The sequence below is a fragment of the Fistularia commersonii genome, chromosome 17 (genome assembly GCF_037954325.1).
Source record: "Fistularia commersonii isolate RoL2024-O1a breed Wild chromosome 17, RoL_Fcom_v1.0, whole genome shotgun sequence".
NCBI classification, from domain to species: domain Eukaryota; kingdom Metazoa; phylum Chordata; class Actinopteri; order Syngnathiformes; family Fistulariidae; genus Fistularia; species Fistularia commersonii.
The window spans coordinates 18250001-18276273 of NC_141300.1; the positions used below are offsets into that span (position 1 = coordinate 18250001).

A 26273-nucleotide genomic window follows, 5' to 3' on the forward strand; every position below is an offset into this window, starting at 1 on the left:
ACCAAATCTGCCCATCACATCTTCATCCCCTCTATTGCCTTCACCAACATGTCCATTGAATTCTGCACCAATGACCACTCTCTCATTTCTGGGAATATTCTGCATCACTTCATCCAACTCATTCCAGAACTTCTCCTTCTCTTTAGATTCACATCCCACCTGTGGTTCATAGCCACTAACAACATTGAGCATCACACCTTCAATTTCCAGTTTCAGACTCATAAGTCTATCTGACATTCTTTTCACCTCTAGGACGTTCCTTACGAACTCCTCCTTCAAGATAACTCCTACTCCATTTCTCTTCTTGTCAGTATCATAATAGTACAACTTAAAGCTGCTCCTAAGCTTCTAGCCTTACTACCTTTCCACCTGGTCTCCTGGACACACAGTTTATCCACCTTCCTTCTCTGCATCATGTCGACCAACTCTACCTTTTCCTGTCATAGTCCCAATATTCAAAGTCCCTCCTCTCAGTCCCAGACTCTTTCCTTTCCTCCTCTCTCTCTGCTTCCGAACACGCACTCCTCCTCTTCTTCTTGTTATTGTTCTTCGACCCACAGTAGCCCAATTTCCATTAGTACCCTGTAGGTCATCAGTACCAATGGCGGTCGTTGTTAACCCGGTCCGCGACCGATCCGGTATGGTATAGTTTTGGTTGACTCGCATGTTTGGTTTTGGCAAAAGTTTTACGCCGGATGTCCTTCCTGACGCAACCCTCTGCATTTATTCGGGCTTGGGACCGACCGACCCCCCGAGGGAGGCTTGGAGAGACATAGGCCAGTGCCGCCCTGTGGCTGCATTTGTAATTCCACACCAAATACAACAGATAATTGGGTTTGCTATAATATCGATAAACGCATGTGTTATTTTGCAGAGTTGATCAAAACCTGAATACAGGAACATTTCGACGCGGCAGCATCACCTTCACACACACCTCCTACCTATTCTGGGGTGTGTGCTGAGATGGAAGGGGGTGCAGATGCCCTAGCGGTCCAGGATTGGGGGGGGCAACAGGTGCACAAGTGCAGCATCTTGCTCAGGATATGCATTGATTTCAGTGCCATCTTTTCCGTTGGGTTTAAATTCTGCAGCTCTCTCTGCAGCACAGTGAAATCCTGATGACTTGTGGAGGGGCTTGTACGTGAAGTCTGGAGTAAAAGTGTGTGTGTGTGCGTGTGTGTGTGTGTGTGTGTGTGTGTGTGCTCCCCCTTCCCTTCTTTCTCTTACTGAAGTGCGCTGAACGTCCTTGGACATTGTGTGGATGGAGCACAAACGGCTCACTTGCTTCCACTCCTGCGTGGGGGGGGTTTGCAGAGGACGGCGAGCGGCGGCTCCATCTCGTCCCTCCCACATATTTTGTCGAGTGTGTTCCGGCCCCCGCTCCCGGTATCTCAGGCTCGTTTGTCCGCAGAACGCCCACGCCACCCACGGCCGAGCTCCAAACCGCCTCACGCCGTCTCCATGGTTATGCTCGCGCTCGTGCCTGCTGTCAGGAGTACGGCCACTTAACCCGCCTCCCCCTGCGTCATGGCCCCGTGACAAAGTGCCAAGAGCAGTCATTAGTGGAGAACTGGCCGATTTCAACCGTTTCTTGTGAAGATCGACGGATTCTGAAGCTGAATCCGGCCGCTCGGATATGGATCTTTAATGGCTGTTTATCATGATACACTGCCGTGGGACCCCCCCCCCCCCCCCCCCCCCCCCCCCCCCCCCCCCCCAGGCTGGTCATTCATGCATCGCCTTTGAAATCTTCTTCTACTTTGGTCTTTTTGCTTCCGGGGTCACCACAGCAAATCTATTTTCTCTATCTCACCCTGTTCTCTGGATCCTCCTCTCTCACACCAACTACCTTCATATCCTCTCTCACCACATCCATCTATCTTCTCTCTGGTCTTCCTCTAGACCTCCAACTCCAGCATCCGTCTACCAATATCTTCTCTCTCCCTCCTCTGTCCATGACCCAACCATCTCTGACCTTCTCTCCAAAGCATCTACCATGTGTCGTCCCTCTGATGGACTCCTTCCTGATCTTCTCCATCATGGTCACTCCCAAAGAGAACCTCAGCATCTTCATCTCTGCCACTTCCAGCCCTGCCTTCTGTCTTTTAGTCATTGGCAGTGTTTGTAGATCATCTCACCAGCGTCTCCTCCAGCTTTCCTTTCCCTCTGGCTGATAGTCTTCTATCTCATAGCACCCCTGACACTTTTCACCACTCAGTCCAACCTGTTTGAACCTTTCTTTACCTCTTTTCCACACCCTGGTCTGTCGACCCTAAGTACTTGAAATCCTCTCCTTTCCTGAGCATACCTCCACCTCTCTAGATGTTCCTCAGCCTGTTCCCTGCTCTCACTACGGATCACTTGAGTCGTTCACAAACACAGCGTCCACAAACAACCACGACAACATGCAATCTTGGTTGGAATTTTTTCGCCTTGATCCGAATTAGACTTGGGGTGTCCGCTGGGTTCAGTGCTTTGAGATGCCCTTGGCCGGGAACGGTTACCATCGTCTGCATCGCCATGGCAACCAAGCAGAGAAGCCACGTGGCACTGCCGATTCACAGAGCCGTGAACCGGAGGCCTCGCTTGTCGGGTTCGCTGGACCCCAGCAAGTGGTGGATTCTGTAGATCTGGGATTGTTTGGGAAGCCTGTCACCCTGGAGGGGCAACACACACAGACACACACACACACGTCAGCCCATGTACTGCCATGATGGGTTCAAGTAGCAATACAAAAAAAGAAAAAAAACATTCTTCTTTGACTGCTCGGCTCCTTATCAGAACCAGCTTGGAGGCGCTGCAGAAGAAGCTGGAGGAGCTGGAGCTGGACGAGCAGCAGCGGACACGCCTGGAGGCCTTTCTCACGCAGAAGCAGAAAGTTGGGGAGCTTAAGGACGACGACTTCGAGAAGATATGTGAGCTGGGCGCCGGCAACGGGGGCGTCGTCTTCAAGGTCTCCCACCGGCCGTCGGGTCTGATCATGGCCAGAAAGGTACGCCGCCGCCGTCATCCTGCTGGCCGGTTGCACGGCACAGCACAGCACCGACAAAGCCAATTGTCGCTCTCAGGAAACTAATATCACGGCATGATAGATTTAGAACTACCCAATTTTTCGCACTATTCCGCCCGGGAATATAAGCAGCACCCACAAAATAAAATGAATATATATATTTTTCATACATTAGCCACACCGGGCTATAAGCCGCAGATATCCATGTTGTGAAATGAGATTCACACAGAAAGATTTTGCAAATGTTTATTTACATAATTGATTGTTTCCTAACGGTGCCTGGAACACAGCGGTAAAACGGATGATCAAACAAAACAGAAAAGTCATTGATGGCTTTACTCATCCTCGTCCTCTGCACCGAAACCGCCAAAGTCTTCTTCCTCATTGTTGGAGTTGAAGAGCATCAGACAATCTCCGTCACACACCTTTTCAGTCTCTCTGGTGGTGTCGCTCGCGGTGCCCTTTGCACCACGAGGCAAAGTTACATCAGAAGCTGTGCTGTTGGAAGTTTAATTTGGCCTTTCCAAATCCGTTGCTGATGGTGGATTCTTTCACGCTGCTCCACGCTGTTAGAATCCACTGGCAGTGATTCAGTGACGCCAAGCTTCAAGCACCAGCTCCGTTTCCTTCCTGGATACACAGATCGATTGCTGTGAACTTAAGCTGCATCGTATGCGTTTCTTCGTGTGCTTTACGTGAGAAGGGTGTGAAAACAGTTTGCATGTCGTGCTGCGTTTTGCGTCGAGTGCGCCACAAACTAGCGTCGTCTTCGTCTTTGCATTGACCTCGCGTGTCTGTTTTGTTTTTGCGCTCTCTGCTAAAGCTTCCCCCCAATGGCCATTAGCAAAGAAAATTCCATAGATTCACCGCATCATTTTATTAGCTGCAGCGTTCAAAGCGGGGGAAAAAAGTAGTGGGTTATATTCTGGAAAATGCAGTACCTATTAATCTCCCGTGTTGAGAACAGTTGCTTGTCTTGGATGCGGCCCTGTGATTGACAGGTCCAGATTAAGCCCCGCCCCCTCACCCCGTAGGAACAGGTGTAGCCCCTCCATCCTCGTAATCATGAATGGATATTGAAAAGTATGCATGTACCCAACAAGGATATCCTGCAGCCCGGCGGCCAGAAAAGGGTTAATGCGGTGACCTCCCGCCTCTTCCAGCTCATTCACCTGGAGATCAAGCCGGCCATCAGGAACCAGATCATCCGAGAGCTGCAGGTGCTGCACGAGTGCAACTCCCCCTACATCGTGGGCTTCTACGGCGCCTTCTACAGCGACGGCGAGATCAGCATCTGCATGGAGCACATGGTATGCGGGGGGAGGGTTGTAGCATCGGCCACGTGCTCTCACCCAGTGTGTATTTGTAGAAGTACTCAAATTGTCGTCACGCTCTGTGGAGTCCTGCCTTTTCGCTTTCCAAGACTCCCCTCAGTTCCACTCTCTTTCTCCCTCCTCTCCTCCTCCGCCGGCTGCAGGACGGTGGCTCTCTGGACCAGTCTCTTAAGAAAGCGGGCAAAATCCCAGAGCAGATCCTCGGAAAAGTCAGCATCGCTGTACGTATCGCCTGTTTTTCGGCTTTGTCGGCAGGTTTTCCAGATCAAGGCGCCTCGGCAAATAACCGATCGAGTTTTTAGTCGGGTCAGTTATTGTGTTTGATTTAAGATGATCTAAAGAAACCCAAAGTTCCCAACGCGGCCTTCTGCCTCGACGCGGTAAGTGTGTGGCTTGTATGAGGGCTAGCAAGGACAAATGAGCTCATGATAATAACAGTAGGGCCAGCAGCTACATGCTAATAGCTAGCATGATATAATAGCAGCTTCAATATTCTGGGATAAGATAAGCTAGACTTGTTCATCCCACGGCAGGGAAATTTGATCATCACGGCAGGTAGAAGGTGTGCAAATAGTAATAGTAGAAAAGAATATGCAAATAAAAGATATATATACAAATAAACAAAGACTATGTACAGTACGTGCAATAGATTACAAAATATTAAAAATATCAAACAAAATAAAGGAGTTCTTTGTGTAGAGAATGGTTGTAGAAATAACTGGGATTTGGGTCATAAAAATGAAATGCTAATAAGTGAGGTGTACTGGAGAATTGATGAGTATTATAATAATAATAAAAATAATAATAATGATAATTTATTGTTACGTTAATAACTTCAATAATAATAACATAGTAGATTTGTATTTTTGCACTATATTTTTTAGAAAAAAAAATGAGCATGACGCAGTGCTACATTCAGAGAAATGTATGTGCATTTGTGCTTTGTAAAAGAAGCAACAGTGGTGGACGCCTGGCGAAATGCTGCAGAGGACCAAGCTACGCCCCACTGGGCGAGCGACCAGGAGCCTGCAAAGCCAAAGAGATGTTTCAGACAGAATTGTCGTTATTTCATTGTTTTCTAGCCAGCGTTCAGTCTGCAATTTTACCGCACGTACCTGGTTTTGAGGAAATACGGATGAGCCTGTGGCCGCTGAGGGGTTTTGATGTGAAACCTTCTCTCTCCCAGGTCATCAAGGGGCTCTCCTACCTAAGGGAGAAACACAAGATCATGCACCGAGGTCAGCATCTCCAGCTGTGCACCAAAACCACACGCCTCTCAAATCGCGTTTGTATAAACGCCCTCGCCCTCATTCCTTTCCCCCTCCAGACGTCAAGCCTTCTAATATCTTGGTGAATTCCCGCGGCGAGATCAAGCTGTGCGACTTTGGAGTGAGCGGCCAACTCATCGACTCCATGGCCAACTCCTTCGTGGGCACGCGTTCGTACATGTCTGTGAGTGACCGAGGGGACCCCCCACCCCCACAATGGAAAGGGTATTTGCCATTGTGTCCGGTATAAGCTAGCAATAACGCTTTGGAAAGACACTGAACTCGCTGTTAGCACCTCGCTGCTGTGTTTGAGTGTGTGGGAAAAGCATTTTGAAAGGTGTGAAAGCGCTGTATCCGTTTCCATCCCATCATGTCACCGACCTGCGGCACACACACCTGTGCATCCTTTGCTTCCCTCACACACTTGGTCTAAGACAGGGGTGTCGAACGTACGGCTCACAGAGAATCCGATCCAGGCCGTAGATTAAGTCTACATTTTGAAATAATATGTTAAAATCATAAACTACCATTTTAAAATAAAAATGCAGCTCCTCTATTGTGTGCACTGTTTTGGTCAGTGTTAGCAACACGGCACAGCACCGTGTGACTCACAACATACAGCAGATGGCAGAAATGCGGCTTCCGGGTCTGTAAATAGCATTTTGGTTTGTTAGAAATGGACGTGCTTTTCCGTCAGCCCGACACCCTCGTCGGCCCGGCATTGCTTTTCAAATAGTGGGGCGCGCCCACCTCCACCTGTAATAGCACATCCACAGGAGGTAGCAGTGGCGCTCTTATTGTCAGAATTTGCATAGAGCATCAGCTCTGTCGAGGTTTTTTTTTTTTTTGCACAGAGCAAGAGATATGAAGTGCAGTGAACAAACGCTGAAGAGACACCATGGAAAAATATTTAACAGGGATGATAAGAGAGGCGATGAGAAACTGAGATAATGTGACAAAACGAAACATTTTTCAGTTTCAAATAGTTCATCTGTCCAAAATCTCCCGCACCCAGTGGGGTGTCGGGGCAGCAGCCAGAGCAGAGAGGTCCAGGCCCCCCTCTCCCCCCAAACATGGTCCAACTCCTCTGGGGGACCCCGAGGCGTTCCCAGGCCACCCTGGAGACCTCGTCACTCCAGCGTCTCCTGGGTCTTACCCGTGTCTCCTCATGCCTGGAGCACCTCCCCGTCCAGCAGGCGTCCTGACCGGATGCCGAGCCTCCTCTTCTGGCTCCTCTCCATGCGGAGAGGGTTAGGCGGCTCGACTCCGAGCTCCTCCCGGACGGCCCGACTCCTCAGCCTGTCTCTGAGGGAGAGTCCAGCCACCCCGCGGAGGAAACTCATTTCGGCCGCTTGTATCCGCGATCTGGTTCTTTGGGTCGCTACCCACAGCCGTGACCATAGCTGAGGGTGGGAACGTAGATCCACCGGTAAATTGAGAGCTTCGCCTTCTGGCTCAGCTGCTTCTTCACCCTGACAGTCCGGTACAGCGATCCGCCCGTCCATCTCCCGCTCCACCCTCCCCTCACTCGTGACCAAGACCCGGGGGTCTTGAACTCTTCCATCCAGCTGGCTCTTGCGACATGGAATCAAATAGTTCAGTCGCTCGAAAAATGTTTAGAATTCAAATAAGGATTTTTCTTTTTAATTTCAGGCAAATTAATGCACTTAAAATCTATACTGTTAATAAAGTTATTCTTTGTTGCAAGTTGATATACGGCAAATTCTGGCATATAAGATAAGATCAACTTTATTGATCCCCATAGGAGAAACTCTTTTGTAACAGCAGTGTAACAGTTATAGTACCAATGAATATGAATATAAATATAAATAGTGAGACAAATAAAACATAGCAAAAGACATCCACAAATCAATAGACAGCAGAGTGAATAACATCAAGGAAAACAATTAACAACAGAAAAAAAAAACATATATGGTATATTTCTTTTTTTGATTTCGTTCCACAAATAAACTCATAAAAATTTTTTAGCGTGCTGTAGGTGTTTTGCGGCTGGAGAACGGATCAATGAGGTCTACATCGATACCAACGGGAAAAACTGATTTTGTTTGCAAACATTTCGGTTTGCTAACCCTAACCCAAAGAACAAACGAACAAATCAAAGCTGAGGTTCTCTTGTACCGAGAACATACTGCTAGTATATCTATTATTTCTGCACCTGCTGCTTTTTTGCACTTCTGGTTTTATGCTAAACTATATTTTATTTGCTCTGTATTTGCACATGTGACAATCTGAACAGAATAATAATGACGATAAAGTTTAATCCAATCTAATCTAAGGTGGTCGAAACCTTCTTGTCTTGGCAACTGGACTTGAGTTTCTTCACTTGAGGTCGTTTCATCCCCCCTTCCCAGATGAGGAGATTCCGAATATATTCAGAAATATGTACGAGTTATATTCGTAAACTCCTCATAGGTCATTAGAACTGATGAAGCCTCTGGGATGAGGAGTGAAACGTCTTCGAGTGAAGAACTGAAGTCCAGTTGCCACGATGAGAAGATTTCCACAAGAATGCCCCATGGCCTGGGTGACTAAGGACCTCCAAAATCTGATCTAAGACCATAATTCTGTGTCGTGCAGCCGGAGCGTTTGCAGGGCACCCACTACTCCGTCCAGTCGGACATCTGGAGCATGGGCCTGTCGCTGGTTGAAATGGCCATCGGACGCTTCCCCATCCCGCCACCCGACGGCAAGGAGCTGGAACAGATTTTCGGCCTCCCGGTGGAAGGGGACGCAGCCTCCGGGGAGTCCTCGCCAAAGCCCCGCCCCCCCGGGCGGCCGTGCAGCTGTGAGTCCGGGACGGCTAACCCGGGGAATCTGCGAGATGTTTAAAATAATCGCTTTAATTTATCGCCCGTCTCCTTGCCTTATAGCGTACGGCTCGGACAGCAGGCCCCCCATGGCCATTTTCGAGCTCCTCGATTACATCGTCAACGAGGTGGGTGCGCACGCTGTTCGAGCACGACGTCGATTTGAATGCTTTGAGATTTTACACGACAGAAACGAAATGTTTTCGGTGAGCAGTGTTGCCAGAAGGGGCGGGCTGCCAGAGTAGGGGAAAATCCCAAATACAGGACTGTCTCAGAAAATTAGAATAGTGTGATGAAGTTCTTTATCTTCTGTAATGCAATTAGAAAAACAAATATGTCATACATTCTGGATTCATTACAAATCAACTGAAATATTGCAAGCCTTTTATTATTTTAATACTGCTGATTATGGCTTACATCTTATGAAAACTCAAAAATCCTATCTCAAAATATCAGAATATCATCAAAAAGATTTTTTTTTTTAATTGCATTACAGAAGATAAAGAACTTTATCACAATATTCTAAGTTTCTGATACAGTCCTGTAATGTCACATGGAGGCGCTGGGGCCGTCGCCTCAGCCACCGGTCCAAGGAGACCGCTCCAAAACTCCTTGCAAGTTCTGTCACATCGGAATCCCAGCGCAAAATGACGATTGGCAGGGTTGCAGCCTCATTCTTTTTCCATTTTAAAGTGCACAAAAACTTGGGAGCAAGGCTGCAAACTTGAGAACCCACAAAAGTAAGGAACATGACTAAAACATTTGAGTGAAATTATCAATTAAATAATGAAGATGCTTTTAATGCAATCAATATAACGATGTAGCCGATGTTTGCGCACTTTGTCAATTATTACCTGCATTTATTTTCATTATTTTTTTAATTTTTATTTATTTGTCATTTCTTTATTAATTTCCTTCATTTGTTTTTTTTTTTGTTTTTTTTTTTTCAAAAAAGAAAAGCTCAATGGGTGTTTTTTCCATGTCTCGTACATCCTTTCCTGTGGTCGCTCTGCAGATTTATTACTTCTTTATTGCTGACGCAGTTCACAAGCCTTGCACACTCTGTTTACCCGGTTTACGGCCAGGTTAAGATTTGAAGAAGAGAAAAAGACAGACAAAATGGTGGATTTTGTCGATTTTGTCCTCGAAAACTCTTCTTCCTGATCTGGCAGCAATGCATCTGAGGCACACATGCGCACATTTATTAGAATACGAATACTTCTACACTCAAGCATGTATTTTGTAGTGCCAGAATATAATATGTCATTTAATAACCTTATCTATGTAATGGATGGGTGTGTATACAGACAGGATATCTATGACCTGACGATGAAGGTGTTAATTGCGGTTCTAAAAAAAGTCTGTAGAATGATTCTGCTGGAAAGAAAAGGTCTGGAGGCTCACTAGTGCCCCCTAGAGGGCGGAGGGGGAGATGTTTGAGACACTTGTTGAACCCTGAGGGCTTCATCTCTGTTGGCAGATACACTGCTGTTCTGTATCTGCTCCAGCACAGCCGTGCCGACAGCAGATTTTATTTGTGGCATTTGTGTGTGTGTGTGTGTGTGTGTATGCGTATGCGTGCGCCATGGTTGATGTCCGGCATGTGTGTGTGTGGAGACGATGGAGGAGCGGAGTCAGCTAGTGGTTCCACCTCGGTTGTAGACCCAGGTGCACGTGGGTCCACTGGAACCCGGTTCAAGCAGTCATCATCCAGCTGAGGGTTTTTGTGCTGAGTGCAGCTCTGAGGTCACCTCCGCCCAAAAAGAGCCCTGATGCAGATGTCGGGGTGCTTCAGAGGGCCGGTTTAATGGCGTCGTCTGCTCGCCCGAGGGCCCTGTGTTGGTCCACAGTGGGCGCAAGTGCAGATGTAATGTTTTGGAGGCCATGCTCTCACAGAAATTCATTACGCTTCTGTTGTTATTAGGACCACTGATGGATGTTGAGTCCGTGACCTGCAGGGGACGCATTTCGGAGGCTGAAGTGGCGACTTTGCAAAGCAAAACGAACAAAATGGTGATTAAAAAGTACAAAAAACATTTTAACTGAAGAGGAAAAATATCTCAGGGCTGAATCAGATTCACTGTTTGTCAACATGTGCTGTTTCATTACATCCAGAGTGGAGGGACTCTTCAAAATATCCTAAGAAAATGTAACCAGACAAGCGACAAAAACCTCCAACGTGTCTTTTATTCCAGACCAGCTGCCTATCATTTATTGTCCTCTGAAACACAAAATCGGGTTCCCGCCAGTCAAGCAGCGTTAAAAGCTAATTAGAGCAGGCATTCATTCTGTCCTTGACTGATAGTCCGATTATGCTTTTAGCCTCCGCCGAAGCTTCCGGGGATTTTCAGCACAGAGTTCCAGGACTTCGTGCATAAATGGTGAGTGGATGTAGAGAAGATAAAATAAATTCCAACCTTTATTGATACCCATAGGGTATATTTCTTTGTCACAGCAGGATAACAGCTTTGTCAACTATTAGAAAGAAGCAACTGAATATGAATGTAAATTGAGGAATTTGTGTGTTGCTTCACTGTCAACAATGTGGTCCCACTTTGTTTGTCTGTTCTTGCAGTTTGATAAAGAATCCTGCAGAAAGGGCCGACTTGAAACAGTTGATGGTACGTACATGCTAGATTGCTATCACACTACTGTTTTAGCCTTTGGCTCACAATATTCTTCCTCAATGCTCTCTCAGGTGCATTCGTTCATTAAACAATCTGAGGCGGAGCAGGTGGACTTCGCTGGCTGGCTCTGCAGCACCATCGGACTGAACCAGCCCTTGACGCCAACCCACGGCGCCTCTGTGTGAAACCCACCGATAAACATCACGTCCTCCAGCGGCCGACCAAATTTGTATTATGTGAATTTCATCCATTTCTACCTTGTGTTAACCAGATAAAGAGTTGTGCAATCAGTGGTATGTTTAGTACGCAAACATGCCAAGTTTGGTTACCTATCGGACCTGCCCGGGCTAAACTGCAGTCCCGCCTGAGAAGCCATCTTTTCTAAACGATTTACATGAAAGGCGCCAGCACCCGTTTGCCTGATGTCCCTTCGCCCCCTGTCCTCCCAAGTGCTGATTGAAATTGTCATGGTTGTGATGCTTGTGTGTTGTGAATTAAACTTTGAATGACACTCTGAGTCATGTATATGTAATCAGGGTTTATTCTTTAAATCACTGAACTGCAGTCTGTTTGTGGATTTATTCCTTGGACTTAGTCTTGGCAGGGGCTCCCTTCTTTCCCCGCTTCTTCTTAGACTTCAGCATCTTAGCCTTGATCTGTGGAGAGAGATGGTCTCAGACTGGAGGTACAATCCGCTTGCAGGAAGCCTGAACATTTGTTTTCTCACCGTTGGGTCATGCTTGAGGATAGCATGACGTCTTGCTGTCTTAGCATAGGGGTTCAGTTTGAGCATTATCCTCAAGTTCTTCAGAGGATTCTTCTTCAGGACTCTGCGGTTGATCTTCTTACTGAAATGACATCGGAAAGGCTTCATTCATCTGCACGCTGGCTTAAAGGATTCTCTTCTGTGCGACTTGCTGGGATGTTCAGCGCTTCCGTTAAAATCAGGCTATCAGAAACACGGACCTGAAGTGGAATATCATCATAATCTGTCGCTCGGATGTAAAGTAAGAAAAGGCCCGCGTTTGAAACTTACTCAGGTGCACGCAGTGCTTTCTGGATCTCCTCACTCTTGAGGATCCTGCTCAGATCTGTGTTGGTCATCTTGTGCATTGGCAGGCTAAAAGACAAGACGGAGGCAATAGTCAGCTTCTCCAGAGTACAGTGACACAGCAAACAGAGCGACATTTGGTAAACTCAGGACTTCCATCGGTATCATTTGATTTCAAAAACACGGACCGAAGTGGAATCTCATCATCGCAGAGTGACCAACAGTTTGACTAAAGAGGTGGAGGACTGACTTGTAATTGGCCTTCTGGGTAGCTGGTTTGCGCCAGGTGCCATAGATCTCATCCAGCTTGCGGAAAGCGCTCTCGGTCCAGATGCAGAAGCGTCCGACATGGCCACCAGGGGCAAGCCTCAGGAGGTTTAGTTTGTTGACGTTCTGCAAGTTGATGCCTGAAAAACGATTTGTGAATTACATACTGAGGATATGTTATTTAAAACAAAGCTTTCACAATACTTCATGAAGTTCGAGTCACCTGGAATATTTCTGAAGGCTTTTGTGACTCCTGCATCTTGATTGTAGATGATGCACGGCCCTTTACGTTGAATGCGTCTGCGGTTCCTCATCTTACCCTTGCCAGCACGCATTCGCTGGGACGCATAGACCTGAAAATGCATTACAATGTTCAGCCATTGTCAAAGAAGAGTCCTGTATGTCATAGAACAGCATTGGACACTTTTTTCCAGCCTTATTTCACCTTAGAAGCACAGTATATTTCCTCCAACAGGGATAGCTGGATATTGGAAGAAGTACCACGTAGCGAATTGGAAATTACCTTCTTGATGTCATTCCAGGCTTTGAGCTTCTTCAGGAGGAGCACTGCTTCCTTGGTCTTCTTGTAACCCTCAACCTTGTCCTCGACCACCAGCGGGACCTCTGGAATTTCCTCGACACGGTGCCCTAAAGGAACATAGCGGGTACTTGTAAGATAACACAATCAAAGTTATTGTGAGTGTCAAGGATCTGGAGGTGTGACTAGAACCTGCTCAGAATCAAAGTTACTCCACTGCCCCGGGACAGCTTAGAGACAGCAGGCAACTGTCACTGTCCGCAGAGTCAGACGCAAATTACACCATCATAGCAAGCCAAATGTTCATGTTTTCTTTTAAGATTATCTTCCTTGTGTACACCGTTTTTTTTATGACTTCTAAACTGTAAAAACACTCAAGGAACTCACCCTTGGACAAGACAAGTGCAGGGATAGCAGAGGCAGCCAGGGCAGAGCAGATGGCGTAACGCTTCTGGGTCGTGTTGATTCTGCGGTGCCAGCGACGCCAGGTCTTGGTGGGGGCAAACATGCGGCCTCCACGACACATCTTGAGCAGAGTCAAGGAAGTTTGCAAGAGGCTCCGGGCATTATCAGAGTGCACTTTTTCTTGCTCAGACGCTGCATTCGTCAGCCAGCCGTTCCAGCTTAAAACAGTAGGCATTCTGTCACTGTCACGGGGTCGGACGCAAATTACACCATCATTGCGAAGTTGTTACTGCCTTCTGGGGTATAGACACGGTTTGGAGGAAAGGATACATTTCCAAAAGCACCCTGACCGGAGCGGTGAGTACCACCTCCTCTCACACGAGGAATACGCGCCACAGCTCGTCCTGTACCCCAGGACTCCGCACTGGTCTGGTGCCCTGCGTTTTCACATGAGAAATTAGGCCACCGCCATTGTTTCGGGGCACATCCTCTCTCCTCGTCCTCTTAAAGAAACTCACCTGCCAGTTCACTGACAGCATAGGGCTGGCGGTTGTTCTTGCGCATGTTGGTGTGCACAAAGTTGACGACATCGGGTCGGATTGGAGCCTTGAACACGGCAGGCATGACGACATTCTTGCCTGATGATTCGCCTTTCTCGGAGTAAACCGAGATTAAGGGTCGGGCACAGGCCTAGGGAAACCAGTTGGAAAACTGAGTGGTTGCAAAAGGTGATGAGCACAAGCCTCTCATCGGCGTGATGGTAGGGAAGCATAAAATAGCCTTGAGATACAGTGCATTTATCTCATTTGGCAGACGCTTTTATCCAAAGCGTCTTACAAAAAGATAATTCTCTTCATTACATAAAACGCCCTTAAAAGCAGAAACAAGTAGCGGCATCCCGTGGTTACAGGTCTAATAAAGTTATTCATGCCTCAAGACAACGGGTGCACCGCGAGGTGAGGCCTCGCTAGCATAACCGTGGTAACAGCTGAGCAAGCGGTTGTTTGACTTTAACGCTGGCATCACCCCCAGAACCAAACGTCAACGTTACTGAGCCCTAAATGGATAGTTACGGGTGAGCGAAATTACTTAAAGGGCGAATGAGTAGTATCTGTGTTACGATCATTGAGCTGCTGGAGTCACACGTGTAACTGCCACAGCTAGCGCCGCTTTTCAAAATGGCTCCTCGTGTAAGTTGAGCCGACCGGCACGGTTGCTACTACAAGAAAGTCACATTTACACATTCTATACACGACTGTTACTTGACAAAAGATCCGTAAACATAAGAGCGAGCATCTGACATCGCGTTTTATGCGCAGCCGCGGAGATATTCCTCACCATTTTCTCAAGTTTTCGGCTCGCCGGGCACCACGCTCCTCACGTTCAGGCGGCCACAGTAAAAAGGAAGTCGGTGCAGCGGTCGCGATGTTTTATTCCTCCGCCCCGAGAATACGACTTCCGCTCGACGCATTTCATTTTCAGAATTCCCTCAGATTTAGCCAGGCCAACAACTTATCGTTCATTTTATGAGCTTACAGCACATGTTTGATGCTACATCTGAATGCGGTTCCCAAGCCGAGCATGATCATTTCAAATTTCGTTATTTCAACGCGGACTACTTCTTCACTCCTGGTTGGCGAACGTATACTTGGAGGCCGAACTACTTTGTATCTTAAACATAGTTATAGCTGATGTTCAAATATCAGTTTTTGAGCACACATTATTGTGTCATATTAACACACCCAAGGAATAGTAAAACTGCTAAAATGTTACCTTTGAAAAGGAATGTGTGATCTTGTCCACACGGTGGCGCTGTTGCACAAATTCGTCACAAAAAAACAGCAGGATTCGACGAAGAAGAACGAGACTAGTGACGTCACAGCTCCAGGAGCGCGGGATTGTCAAATTCACAACACCGGCTCTTCTTGGTTTTCGCTTCGGCTTGACAGCGATAAAACTTATTGTTCGCTCAAAGAAATAACTTTTTTGATAAGTTAGTAAACATCACGATGAGTATTAAGGTGCTATCCAAAGCCAAGGATTTCTGTCATGCACTCCGGTGAGTTTGATGTTACAAAGTTAAAATACATGGATATATCCCTCATTAAGTTTTGCTAGTACTTAGCCTGTTTTAAGTTAGCATCCTGCTGTTGTCGTTTTGCCAGGGACCTCCAAGAAGAGAAAAGCAAGGATTCGTGCACGTATGAGGTAACCTCGCTTTATGAGAAACAAACTTTGACAGTTAAATCAACTACTTCTAGAACTCTGTGGACGCTGTTGTCTCGGGTTTCAGGAGCACATCAGTATAGTGAAGACGAACTGCGATGAAATACCGATTCTAAATATGTGCTGCGGAGGCCAGACCGTCTTCATCTGTGAAAAACCTGTGAGTATAGTGAACTTTTAGAATGCCTTCAGTTTTCCTTCCGGACAAGTGCATTATACCTTTGAACTACATGCACTGAGGCCCCCAAGTTGAATATATTTAACATGCAGATTTTGTTATCAAGCTATCAAGTATGCGTTCGACGTGTAGGTGTTAAATAGGATGCTAATATTCATTAGGAAATGATGTCCTGAAAATTAAGTGATCTCAAACACTACCAGTGTGCATGTACACCACGACTGACTCATGAGCAACTTTTGCCAACTCCCAATCAGTATCTTTTCTGCCCCTTAAACGTCCAAGGTTTTAAAGAGAAGTGATTCCGATGAGCAAATCCCAAGTATTTCCAAATCCTATGATGAGGACAACCATGATGATGATGATGATGATGATGATGATGCAGAATACCCCTGTTTGGTCAAGACAGAAGCAGGACCAGAGCCACTCACAACCCGGACAGCAATGTTAGTATTGCAGCAGAATTAGACATCTCATCTCAATGAAACCACAGCTCAAAGGACTATAATGATAAGAAATTATTTTAATAATTGAGCAAACCCCCGAACATTTGAACCTCTCATACAGTACAGTTCAGTTAACCCTTTTTTTCACGTTTCACTTTTTTACCTCTGTACCTTTTCTTTCTATATATTCATATATTTATTCTTCTATATTTAAATTTTTTCTGACTTATATCTCTACTGTTGTGTCCTGTATCCTGCTTTTTAAGGTTGTTTTTGTCTACTTTTGATTTCACTGAACCTGAGAGCTGCTATCTCTAAATATCCCTGTCCTCTGTAACAACAGTTAACGTTTAGAATCCTTGAGTAAGCGATGTGACATGCACACTGTTTCTCAGGATCCTTTTTTTTTTTCTCTCTCCATTTATTAGGCAGTTGTTGTCGTGGTACACATTAACTGTAAATGCAAGTGTCTCTGCCGTGGACAGACCTGCCCTGCACCCCCTGTGGGTCCGCTGTGACATGTCTGATCCAGCAAAAACAGCCTGGTTTGGTGCTGAAACCGTCTGTATCAGCAATCAAGTGTCAGGAGTCAAGTTGTACTCTGTTACTTGCAAAGGTACTCTTGCAATGTTTTTCAGACGTAAAACATCAGCACTGGCATGCGCGTGCGTTTGTGTCTTTTTTTTTTTTCTAATACTTTTGTTCTCCTCTAAATGTTAGGCCCAACTGTGGATAAAAACACTCTGATGACTTTGGACAACGTCAAACAAGAGCACAGGAACAGGCATCACTCCATGCCAGTGAGTGACTTTCCTCCTTACTTTGACTCGCCTGTCTAAAGAATATCTGGCCTCCACTCTGACCGGACGTTTGCTGACGTCGTAGATGACGATGAAAGGCAGCGCCCGGTTCAGCTTGTTCGGCTCCACCGTTGTCGAAAATACCATGATCGAGTCGGAGAGCATTGTGACGGTGGACCTGAGGTGGAGTCACGTGGAGAGCATCCTGGAGACCCCGCCCCTCTCCGCCTCCGCCACGCTGGTGAGCAACAGGCGGAGAAGATAAACTAATTATTACTTCACCTTGGGTCGGCGCAGTGGTAGCCCATCCGCCTCACAGCAAGAAGGCACTTAGTTGGATTCTGACAAGAACCTTTCTCTCTGGAGTCACCGTGTATTCCTGGTGTCTGCATGGGCTTCCCCCAGGTTTTCCTGTTTCCTTTCCCAGTTCAAAAACATGCAGGCGGTTCATTAAATTACCCAGACATGTGAATGACAGAGTGAATGGTTGTGTGTCTCTGTATTTTGTCATTTCCTAAACAAGGATTAGTCATTTCCGTTTTCAGATCTCTGTATTTGTTATGTACCAATCAATGCTTTAAATGTTTAAATAAAACAGTTTAAATGTGGACAAAAACCTACATATCTGCTGATAGGTAAGAGTTCATCTCTGACTTTTGTTTAAAGGTTTTTGAATTACAAAACTACTTTGAAAGCAAGTTCTGCTACTGTATTCCTCCCTCACAAAGGCTTTAATTCTAAATCTTTTTTTTAAATCCTTGCTCTGCTCTTGCTTTTGTACCTGCAGAATATCAAGGTTGCCAGCGGGGACATGAGGAGCCCGATGTTCGGGATGTACAGAGAGCTGGAGTTCCTTCAGGTTTGCATCCCCACAGGCTCGGACTGGAGTGCTGGCATGCAACTTATCAATTTCTCTTCTTTCAGACACTCGCTGACGGCTTAAGGACTGGTGAGACTGAGTGGTTGGCCCCTTTGGAAAGCACGCCGGCGGTAAATCTGATCAAGGCCTACCTGGAAGGTATCAGTTTAGTTCAACTCATGCATGTTTGCATTGAACAGTTGAGGTTTTTAGAATGCGGAGCTAATATTAGAGGATGGATCAACAGATTATTATTATTACTTTCTTTGCTATTTTTCTCTCAGAGCTTCAGAACACTTCCAGCACTCTGCAGGATCAGGCGTCCAAGACAGAGGTGAGACACTTTCATGAATTAACCACCACATTCCTCTCAGAACATCAGGGTTTGACCCTTCGCTCTGTCTGCCTCTCCTCTCCCTCTGAAAAGGAAGTGAAGCAGAAGTCCGAGTCGGACGCCCCCATTTTCAACTCTCTCCTGGAGCGCGGCGATCTGGATTTTGTGGAGCAGCTGTGGGTTCGGATGAGGAAGAGTGAGTCGGGCTTTCCCCACAACACAGATGACAATCCATATGATTCCACGTCGTTGGGCAGGAATTTTGAGTGGTTTTTTTTTTTTTTTTTTACAATTTTTCACTGCAGGCGTGACTTCATATCAGGATGTCGGAGACTGTTTGAAGTTAGTGATCACAGCCCTGAAATACGGTCACATCAAACCCTGGGTGAGGAGTGACGCTATCTCTGACAGAAAAAAAGATTGGTTTCATTTTTTTTTTTTAGATTCTATAATGTATTTACTATCTTTTCACGTCCATCAGATTCACAGGGACAGCAGCAGCTCCCTCAGCAAACTCATTCTACAGTCCTACCACCAGCAGATGGGCCACGTGTCCCTGACGGGGGTCACCCCCATCCACATGCTGCTGGAGATGGGTTTGGACAAGATGAGGAAGGACTACATTAACTACCTGATTGGTAACCTCTCAGCTCTAGTGATAAATTTACACTTCACACTGGAGTGTGTTTATAACTGGAATATTGGAAGCGATGTGATTGAGCAAGCGCATTCATTTGTAGAAATTTGTATTTTTTAATTTATTTTTTCGTAATTTTCTTTAATAATTTATTTTTATAATTATTTATTATAGTATTTTTCAGACTACAAGTTGCACTTTTTTATGGTATGGCTTGTTCTGTGACTTATAAATTAAAATATAGACGGTAATTTCACATTCATTATTTTCACCCTGACAGCCTTGAGAACATGTGCCATTGTGTGCCATTATCTGCCACTCCTATTACTCCTGTACCACTGAAAATTTAAACATCAACTTATAAAGGCAACTGAAAATGACTGAACACAAATGTCCACCAAAAGAAAATCATATTCTGCAGATTACAAGCTGCAAGAAGTGATATTTGCAGCCAAAAGCGTTAATTAGTAATTCTTATAATTGAGCAACGGAAAGAATGTTTGGAGTCAGCGAGAGACTTCACTGATTTTATAAAATAACCCCCCCCCCCCCCCCCCAAAAGTGCAATTTCTATGTTTTTTTTTCTTTTTAATAATGCATAATTTTTTTGGCTGGTGTGACTTATACCGCGGAGCAACTTATAGTCCAGAAAATACGGTAATTATTTCCACTCTAGCTGGGTTCACACTAGCGGTGTAATTTGCAATTATAAAATTCATATGTCGATTATAAAATGAATGCATCGATTCATCCCCCAGGCGAAGAACTGACCACTCTCAACCACCTGGTGAGCTCAGAGCCTGTTTCAGAGTCGAAAATAAAATTCAAGGGGATTTTTTTTTTTTTCCTTTTTGCGATGACACACTTTCCCTCCGCAGTGCTACTTCCTGAGCACCGAGGTGGACCTGCAGGAGCAGGTGGTCCGGCTGAGAAAACTGCACCATCTGCTGGAGATCATCATGACCTGCAGCGTGTTCCTCGGCTTGCCGTACGACCGACTGTTCCTTCTCACGCAGTACGTGAAGTCGCCGCACACGTGTGTCTGTCCTGGATAGATGGCGTCACATTCTCCCCGCTCCCACAGGTCGTGTCTGCAGCACTACAAAACCCAGCTCTATGACGAACAGCACGAGTTCAAGCTCCAGATCAAACCTGCCCTCATCAGCCATTTCTACCAGAAGTAGGAGACTTTTCTTTCTACCTTTGCCATAGACGGAGAAAAAAACCCTTCAAAACCCCTTTTAATAAAGAGAGAAATAAAAAAATCTACCTGTTGAGCCAGCTTTGGATTTAAAATAGATAAATGTGTGTTCCACAGAGAACACCCGCTCACGTGGGGGTTGGAGGTGTCCAGTGGACACGGCCCTCGCGAGGTCAGGACGTGTTTACATCTCAGTGACAAACCCCTGGTGGACCATGTCAGCTTTGAAACTGGTACGTGCTGCATCACACACACACACACACGTACAAACATCTTCTGCCACTGTGATCCCCACCTCCTGCTGTGTGACCTCCAGATTCCCCTAATGAAACTGCCAATGGGGAGAGCGAGGAGCTCCCTTTCTTCTCCACCATGGTGTGCTGCAGCCTAGTCAGCCTCACCTGAACACAGCGTCGCTACTTCCTCTCTCAAGCAGAACCTTCACCACCGTCCAGGAGAACAGGCGGGTGCACAGAAACCTTAAAGACACACGAGCATTCAGCCTCCGATACCCTTTTCGCTGTGGGTCCCCCCCCCCCGCGATCGCTCGCCCAAGCTCTTCTGTTTGGGATGAAAAAAAACATTTCTGTAAAATGGCTTCGAACCAACTGGAGAAAGGAGACCACATACAGCGGTGATGTTTCACAGCAGTATTTAATGAGAAGCCATGGGAGATGTTTCAACGCATCAGCCATTACAGCAAACCTCACAATTAATCCAAAACTCTTTGAATCCTGTCCAGATACTTTATATCTACACATTTTCCTTTTAAAGTTTTGTTTAATTTGCACAATTGTGTGTGTGTGTGTGTGTGTGTGTGTGTGTGTGTGTGTGAAGATAAACAAGCCCCGGAGAGAGCTCCTTTTTCTAGTTCCGCCTCCGCAGCAGGAACATGAGGAAGATGGCACTGAGCAAAATAGAAAGCGTGCACACAGTGGGAACAACGATCTCGGTGACCATCTCCATGTGGCTGGTCAAAGGGTCTGCAAGCGCACACACACAATTCATAAACTTACTAACAGTATATTATAATTCAGACTCTGCTCAAAAAGCGTGGCTTGATGCTCAAGCAAAGCACTCAAAGGGTTAATGTATGGATATTTTTCTATTTTTTTTTCTTTATTATTTTTTTAATTCAACAGTAGACGATCTTATTAACAGCGAGCATGAGGGATTCCTTACCATGGATAAGTCTTAGAATATTGGCAGCAGTACTCCGCTGTTCCTCTGATAGGAAAGAGAGAAATGACTCAGTTGATTGGCGGCATTTTAACCCTTTGAGAACTGCATACATCCATGTGGGGGTATTTCAGATAGCAGCGCTTGCTGCGCAAAACAAAACCAACTTAGAATTTATGATTAACACCCACCAAAATAAAATAAAAAAGTTATACACAATAGTGGTGTTTCTCTCCATTAATAGATCAAATGTGCAATCCTGCCTTGTGAAATACCCCCGCGGCCAAGAGCCCAGGACTGAGACAAGACGTCCCGCTGAGGGCCGTTACTGCCTGCAAGTAAGACTCAAGCCAAAAGTTAAGGTGATGGTAGCTCGCACGGTTAGTCTGAAACCACACAACCGCAAAAAAAAAAAAAAAAGAAAAAGAAAAGGAGGAAGTGGGTAACTGAAGGCGTGTACCCTGACGCTCTAAACTTCATCATGCACTGGCCAAACCTTTGGCATTTCTGCATGTTCCTTGGATTTTCTTCTAGCTGGAGGGGCAAACAAAGAAGATATCTCAGATATTCAGTTGCAATTTAATTTTGTTTTTTGTTTGTTTTTCAGCGCTGGTGTGTGTTCTGAGGCTGCATCAACACATTCAGTCAGATTTTTTTTCCTGTCAGGAGCTTTTAGGATGTTTAGGTTAGAATCTTTATTTGTTTACCCCAGCTAGTTGTTCACGCCTGATCACTAACAGGCTGGTAGATTGGAAGGGGAGGGGGGGGGGGCGCTCACCTGCGGCGAGGAGCTGGTTGCTGGAAGAGCAGGTTTCAATGGCCTTCCTTCTCCAGTTTTCTACCTGGGGTGTTAAAAATAGCCGTGTCAAAAGGACTCGGACATGTCCAAAGAAGTACAACTTCTTAATCCTGAAATGTTTTAGCATAGATTCCCTGGCCTTAGGTTGGGGCGCTAACAGAAAAGCTGTGCCTTAGCAGGTTGCGTTAGTGATTTAAAAATCCATGATCAGAGCCCCCACCTCTCTCTGACTGGGGAACCCATTGGAGCTGATGATGCGTTTGTAGAACTGCACCGAGGCCTTTGGGTAGCGGGGCTTGTTCTTGTTCCGGAAGTCCACGTAGTAGAGGCCGAACCTCTCCGAGTAGCCCTCGTCCCACTCGAACTTGTCCAACAGGGACCAGGCAGTGTAGCCTTTCACGTTGACCCCGTCCTTGATCGCTGCAGGGAAACCATGGGGCCACAGTGACCGCACGAACGACCGCTGCCATTTCGACGCCACCCAATGCAAATCCTCGCCCAGGTGACTCACCTTTCAGCATCTCGTTGATGTAGTCTTTGTAGTACTGTATCCGCCAGTCGTCGCACAGCTCAGTGCACAGAATCTTCTCCGAAACTCCGTTCTCCGTCACGTAAATCATGGGGTTTCCGTACTGAGTCTGGGCGGAGAAGGAGTCAGACGTGATGCGCGGTCCTTTAAGCCCGATGACACCCGAACGGACTTACGGAGCCGATACCAAGATCGATGCATCGAAAGAAATGGGATAGCGATAAATTGGCCAATGTGAGCAGAGGTGCTAACCAAACTATTGGGGGCAACTGGGAGGTTCGGTGTCTTGCCCAAGGACACACTGGGAATGGAGCCACCAACCTTCTAATTGGAGGCACGGCCACCCAAAAATCAGTCGAGGTGCAGGAGGTCGAGCAACCGTCTTTGGAACCGAACATTCCTGGTTGGATTCCCGGCTCCTCCGAGTGTGCCAAAGTGTCGTTGAGCAAGACACCGAAGCCCTCACTGCTCCCCATGCAGCCTACAGCTCATGGTTCATCCACGATTGCTTCATTGCAGAGAACCAATTTCCCCACGGGGATTAATAAAGGATATTTTATTATTATTACATTCGTTTGGTGCCATATTTAAAACCATTCAAAGTCTGACGTTGGATGATTTTCGATTGGTTGAGTAGTGTTCATGTGAGAGCCCAGCGCTAGGAATCAGTCACCTTTACAAAGTTCAGGAGACGCCTGAAACCCCATGGCACCGAGTAAAGCCACTCCGACCCGGGGTCCGGCCACTGCGGGTCCACCAGCTCGGCCAGGTCGCGGTCGGTGAAGTAGCTGCTGCCGCGGCTCGCCGGGTTGCTCTTCTGGGTGATGTAGCGGGTGGTGAAGTGTCCGATGCCCAGGAAATCGCACGTGCCCTTGATATAGCTCTTCTCTTGGGGCGAGAACGACGGCAGTCGGGAGTTTCCGAGACCCTGCTGAGCGCTTTTCCTCCCTTCGCACACATTGGCATCGACACTGGCTTTAATGGCAGCTCAGCCTCAGCCTTTCTGACAAAGTGTAAGATTCAACATACCGATGAAGTCCTTCATCACTTGAGGGTAGTCTCCGTAAATGATGGGCGTGGCGAACCAGCCCAGGTAGAACTGGACGTATCTCTCGGCCGCCTCGATGTCTTTCTGGTTGCTGATGTCCACGGGCTCGCCCCAGTCACCGGACAATGAGATGCCCACCAGGCCTGCAGACGTGGAGATTCAGGTTTATCAAAAAACACGAAATAGCGTCTTCTAAAAGAGCTTACCTTTCTGCTTTGCCCTCCACTGGGAGTCATAAGTGTGCCAGACTTTGGCGTGGGCCTGTAAGAAACACCAGGAGCAGGGGTTACGATCCGGAGTGCCTGGTCGTCTACTCAAAAAACGCTGGGGTTTTCCCTACCTTGATGATGTGATGGGCAGCTCTGTAGGCGCCGCTTCCTCTCAGCTTCAGCCCAGGAGCGTGCTCGCCCGTCTCGTAGCCTTCCACCGCCACAGACTGGAACCGAGAATTTAAAACCCCTTTTCTTTTCTTCTCAAAATCAAACTGTGAGTTTACAGCCATTCATACCCAGGGGTTGTTGAAGGTGATCCAGTACTTCACCCGGTTGCCGTATCTCTCAAAGCACAGGTTGGCGAATTCATTGAAGTGATTGACCATGCTTATATTTTGCCATCCGCCGTATTTCTCTTGCAGAACCTAGAAATGATCACCCAAAAACGGGACATGATGAAGGATCTGCCCAGATCTGGTGGGTCAAAGTTGCGCCGCGACCTGTGGAAGGTCCCAATGGTAGAGGGTCACAATGGGGGTGATCTTGTTCTCCAGCAGTTGGTCGATCAGTTGGTCGTAGTAACGGATCCCTTTCTCGTTGATGTGATCCGCTGGGGATGGAGTAGGTTCGGACGTGAGGCCGTCGTCAAGCGTGGGATTTTAAGCGTAAAGAAAGGAGACAGGGCGGCGGATCACTCACAGCGGATGCCGGTGGGGATCAGTCTGGGCCAGGAGATGGAGAAACGGTAGTGGTTGAGCTTCAGCTCCTTTATGAGGGACACGTCGTCCTGCGGGGACACAACAGGGGGAAACATTTATATCTGCCCTCCACTGCCTCCACCCCGCCCACCCCTGCTACCCACCTTGACCTTGTAGTAGCCCTCGCAGGAGGAGTCCCCTGTCTCATTCTGGAGGATCTTGCCCTTCTTGTGGCTGAAGACGTCCCAGATGCTCAGTCCCTTTCCATCTTTGTCCCAGGCTCCTTCTGTCTGATAGGCTGAACTGCCGGCACCCCACGAAAATCCTGGTAAATGTACGAGTCGTGTCTTAGTTCAACTATCAGCCCCTGCGCTGGGTGTCGTATGACGCTGCATGCGTCACTTGTTTATTACTCGTGCACTCAAAGATGCCCAAATCCATTATTGCTATTTGCGGTTCGTTTTCGTGTCACCGTGGAATTGTGAGAAACATCTGCATGTCCAGTACAAGCGAAGAAATTAACAATAAAGTTGACTTTGACTTAGGTCCGGAGCGCAGTGCCATGTTAGCATGCAGATGTACACTTCTTGCACCTATCCTGGATTTAGTTTGATTTTATTTGCAGTCGTTATCAGAGAAGATTTATGGACATAGTGAGAAAGGAGATAAAGAAGATTGATGGATGTGGTGAGAGAGGATATGAAGGTAGGTGGAATGAGGGAGGAGGATACAGAGAATAGGGCTGGCTGTGGTGACCCCGAAGGGAGAAGCCCAAAAGAGAAGAAAAAGAAGAAGAGTTTTCTCGCGTTTCCCCGACACCGTCGAGTTCATAGTCAAAGAATATTTGACAAACGACAAGGCACCGGTGAGGTCAAGGACAGGGTAATGTGATGGGTAGTGTAACTAAGTACTTGAGATTCCTACCAGCTGGAAAAGAGCCATAATAGAAGGAGCTGTGGTGGTTCTTTGTCCAGTCGAAGTCCTCAGTCGCAGACAGACACAGCACCAACATAAGCACATGGCACGCACTGAACGCACGGCGAAGCAGCATGGTATCCCTGAGCCCGCAGCACCGCTGACATCCGCTTCTGCCCCGTTCCTGCGCCGACGCCGCGCATATACGAATGTGCTAGGAGTTCAAAAAAAGTCAGAAAATGTGACAAAACCAGCGGCGAGTAAAGTCGGGCTGATCTCCTATCAGCCGGTGGAAGCACCGAGTGTGATGGACAACAAGGGGGTCCCGCATCCCCCGAGCAGAGCCAGAGCCTCTATTCAGAGTCAATGGAGTGTGAGCTCATCCCGCTGAGGCAGACACAACTCAAACAACTATCATTTGACATCTGTAAGCAAAGTCCACGTCGCAGAGGTTGATATATTTACGGTCCGCGCTCACGTGATGGGGACTGTGAGAGTGAGACCTCACACGGCCTCGCCCGCGTTCGCTGACCTTTCCAGATGTTCCATCACGTCAGCCGTTTTTAGAGCCGGTACGCACTGACTACACCGTGTCTTCTGAAATTTAAAGTACAGGTTAATGATGGGGCTAGTTTGTTATATGAACTGCATTGTGCATTTTGTGTTTTCATGACATTTTCCTGTAAATCACCTCTTAAGAAGGGGTTTTTTTATGCCGTTACCTGTGCGCCTATGACGAGATCATTGGTTTCAGGTGCGCTCTGTGCCCCCCTCACCCCCTGCCAACGGCTGCCCTCCTGCGACAGCGGTCGGTGTCGAAAGCCGCGTCCGTCCAGCGATGCGGTCCCTATTGTGGGGCGCCGGTCGTGGCACCGCCCTTCTCC

At 47.0% G+C, this 26273-nt stretch overlaps 4 protein-coding genes and 4 non-coding genes across 14 annotated transcripts in view; 2 read left to right on the forward strand and 6 right to left on the reverse strand.

The window, feature by feature from the left end:
• Positions 1 to 11584, forward strand: part of map2k1 (mitogen-activated protein kinase kinase 1) — a 17478-nt gene extending 5894 nt beyond the window's left edge. Inside the window, exons 2-11 of the mRNA XM_086163739.1 lie at positions 2782 to 2992; positions 4174 to 4320; positions 4488 to 4565; positions 5531 to 5582; positions 5672 to 5796; positions 8211 to 8418; positions 8504 to 8568; positions 10763 to 10821; positions 11016 to 11061; positions 11139 to 11584. Coding sequence (XP_086019865.1) covers positions 2782 to 2992; positions 4174 to 4320; positions 4488 to 4565; positions 5531 to 5582; positions 5672 to 5796; positions 8211 to 8418; positions 8504 to 8568; positions 10763 to 10821; positions 11016 to 11061; positions 11139 to 11252 — 1105 coding nt within the window. The 3' untranslated portion in view covers positions 11253 to 11584. The remainder of the gene's footprint in view (positions 1 to 2781; positions 2993 to 4173; positions 4321 to 4487; positions 4566 to 5530; positions 5583 to 5671; positions 5797 to 8210; positions 8419 to 8503; positions 8569 to 10762; positions 10822 to 11015; positions 11062 to 11138) is intronic.
• An 8-nt stretch (positions 11585 to 11592) lies between these two features.
• On the reverse strand, positions 11593 to 14805 carry rpl4 (ribosomal protein L4). Its single transcript, XM_086163740.1, has 10 exons — positions 14667 to 14805; positions 13847 to 14018; positions 13659 to 13765; positions 13311 to 13449; positions 12909 to 13033; positions 12609 to 12738; positions 12369 to 12525; positions 12104 to 12187; positions 11795 to 11915; positions 11593 to 11723 (listed from the first exon to the last, which is right to left on the reverse strand). Exons 1-10 carry the CDS (start codon positions 14667 to 14669, stop codon positions 11646 to 11648), a joined length of 1116 nt encoding a protein of 371 aa, XP_086019866.1. The 5' UTR covers positions 14670 to 14805; the 3' UTR covers positions 11593 to 11645.
• Positions 11990 to 12058, reverse strand: LOC147225455 (small nucleolar RNA SNORD18). The gene has a single exon (XR_015107428.1). It is a non-coding gene; the product is annotated as a small nucleolar RNA SNORD18 (small nucleolar RNA).
• On the reverse strand, positions 12261 to 12330 carry LOC147225456 (small nucleolar RNA SNORD18). Its single transcript, XR_015107427.1, has one exon. It is a non-coding gene; the product is annotated as a small nucleolar RNA SNORD18 (small nucleolar RNA).
• Positions 13117 to 13216, reverse strand: LOC147225457 (small nucleolar RNA SNORD16). The gene has a single exon (XR_015107429.1). It is a non-coding gene; the product is annotated as a small nucleolar RNA SNORD16 (small nucleolar RNA).
• On the reverse strand, positions 13511 to 13608 carry LOC147225458 (small nucleolar RNA SNORD16). The gene has a single exon (XR_015107430.1). It is a non-coding gene; the product is annotated as a small nucleolar RNA SNORD16 (small nucleolar RNA).
• Positions 14806 to 15251: 446 nt separating the features above from the next.
• Positions 15252 to 21175, forward strand: zwilch (zwilch kinetochore protein). Its single transcript, XM_086163786.1, has 18 exons — positions 15252 to 15387; positions 15494 to 15536; positions 15622 to 15714; positions 16018 to 16178; positions 16607 to 16794; positions 16899 to 16978; positions 17064 to 17219; positions 17766 to 17837; positions 17903 to 17996; positions 18122 to 18171; positions 18265 to 18367; positions 18477 to 18556; positions 18653 to 18809; positions 19567 to 19595; positions 19687 to 19823; positions 19893 to 19988; positions 20127 to 20242; positions 20326 to 21175. The coding sequence occupies exons 1-18, from the start codon at positions 15338 to 15340 to the stop codon at positions 20412 to 20414; spliced, it is 1794 nt and encodes a 597-aa protein (XP_086019912.1). The 5' UTR covers positions 15252 to 15337; the 3' UTR covers positions 20415 to 21175.
• On the reverse strand, positions 20853 to 26237 carry lctlb (lactase-like b). Of its 7 annotated transcripts, none has more exons than XM_086163789.1 (16): positions 26112 to 26237; positions 25922 to 25986; positions 25399 to 25603; positions 24639 to 24799; positions 24476 to 24563; positions 24277 to 24386; positions 24073 to 24201; positions 23905 to 24000; positions 23771 to 23825; positions 23546 to 23707; positions 23190 to 23464; positions 22499 to 22625; positions 22208 to 22407; positions 21967 to 22030; positions 21192 to 21236; positions 20853 to 20992 (listed from the first exon to the last, which is right to left on the reverse strand). In XM_086163789.1, exons 3-16 carry the CDS (start codon positions 25523 to 25525, stop codon positions 20877 to 20879), a joined length of 1755 nt encoding a protein of 584 aa, XP_086019915.1. In that variant the 5' UTR covers positions 25526 to 25603; positions 25922 to 25986; positions 26112 to 26237; the 3' UTR covers positions 20853 to 20876. The 7 variants fall into 7 exon arrangements, 5 of the variants coding, with proteins under 5 accessions (XP_086019915.1, XP_086019914.1, XP_086019917.1 ...); XM_086163788.1 differs by having other exon boundaries at positions 25868 to 25986; XM_086163791.1 differs by lacking the exons at positions 25922 to 25986; positions 26112 to 26237 and adding an exon at positions 21685 to 21722 and having other exon boundaries at positions 25399 to 25825.
• Positions 26238 to 26273: the final 36 nt, after the last annotated feature.

Excerpts from the sequence above, each read along its gene's own strand:
- rpl4 (XM_086163740.1), bottom strand. Across the intron at positions 13,766-13,846 it reads TGCTGTCAGTGAACTGGCAG|GGCACCAGACCAGTGCGGAG; the intron begins GTGAGTTTCTTT and ends GTGAAAACGCAG. Across the intron at positions 12,739-12,908 it reads CCTGGAATGACATCAAGAAG|GTCTATGCGTCCCAGCGAAT; the intron begins GTAATTTCCAAT and ends ATGCATTTTCAG.
- zwilch (XM_086163786.1), top strand. The coding sequence starts at position 15,338 with ATGAGTATTAAGGTGCTATCCAAAGCCAAGGATTTCTGTCATGCACTC. Across the intron at positions 16,979-17,063 it reads ACAGGCATCACTCCATGCCA|ATGACGATGAAAGGCAGCGC; the intron begins GTGAGTGACTTT and ends CTGACGTCGTAG. Across the intron at positions 20,243-20,325 it reads CCATGTCAGCTTTGAAACTG|ATTCCCCTAATGAAACTGCC; the intron begins GTACGTGCTGCA and ends TGTGACCTCCAG.
- lctlb (XM_086163789.1), bottom strand. The coding sequence starts at position 25,525 with ATGCTGCTTCGCCGTGCGTTCAGTGCGTGCCATGTGCTTATGTTGGTG. Across the intron at positions 24,001-24,072 it reads TCACCTTCAACAACCCCTGG|TCTGTGGCGGTGGAAGGCTA; the intron begins GTATGAATGGCT and ends TCTCGGTTCCAG. Across the intron at positions 22,031-22,207 it reads GGTTCCCCAGTCAGAGAGAG|GTAGAAAACTGGAGAAGGAA; the intron begins GTGGGGGCTCTG and ends TTAACACCCCAG.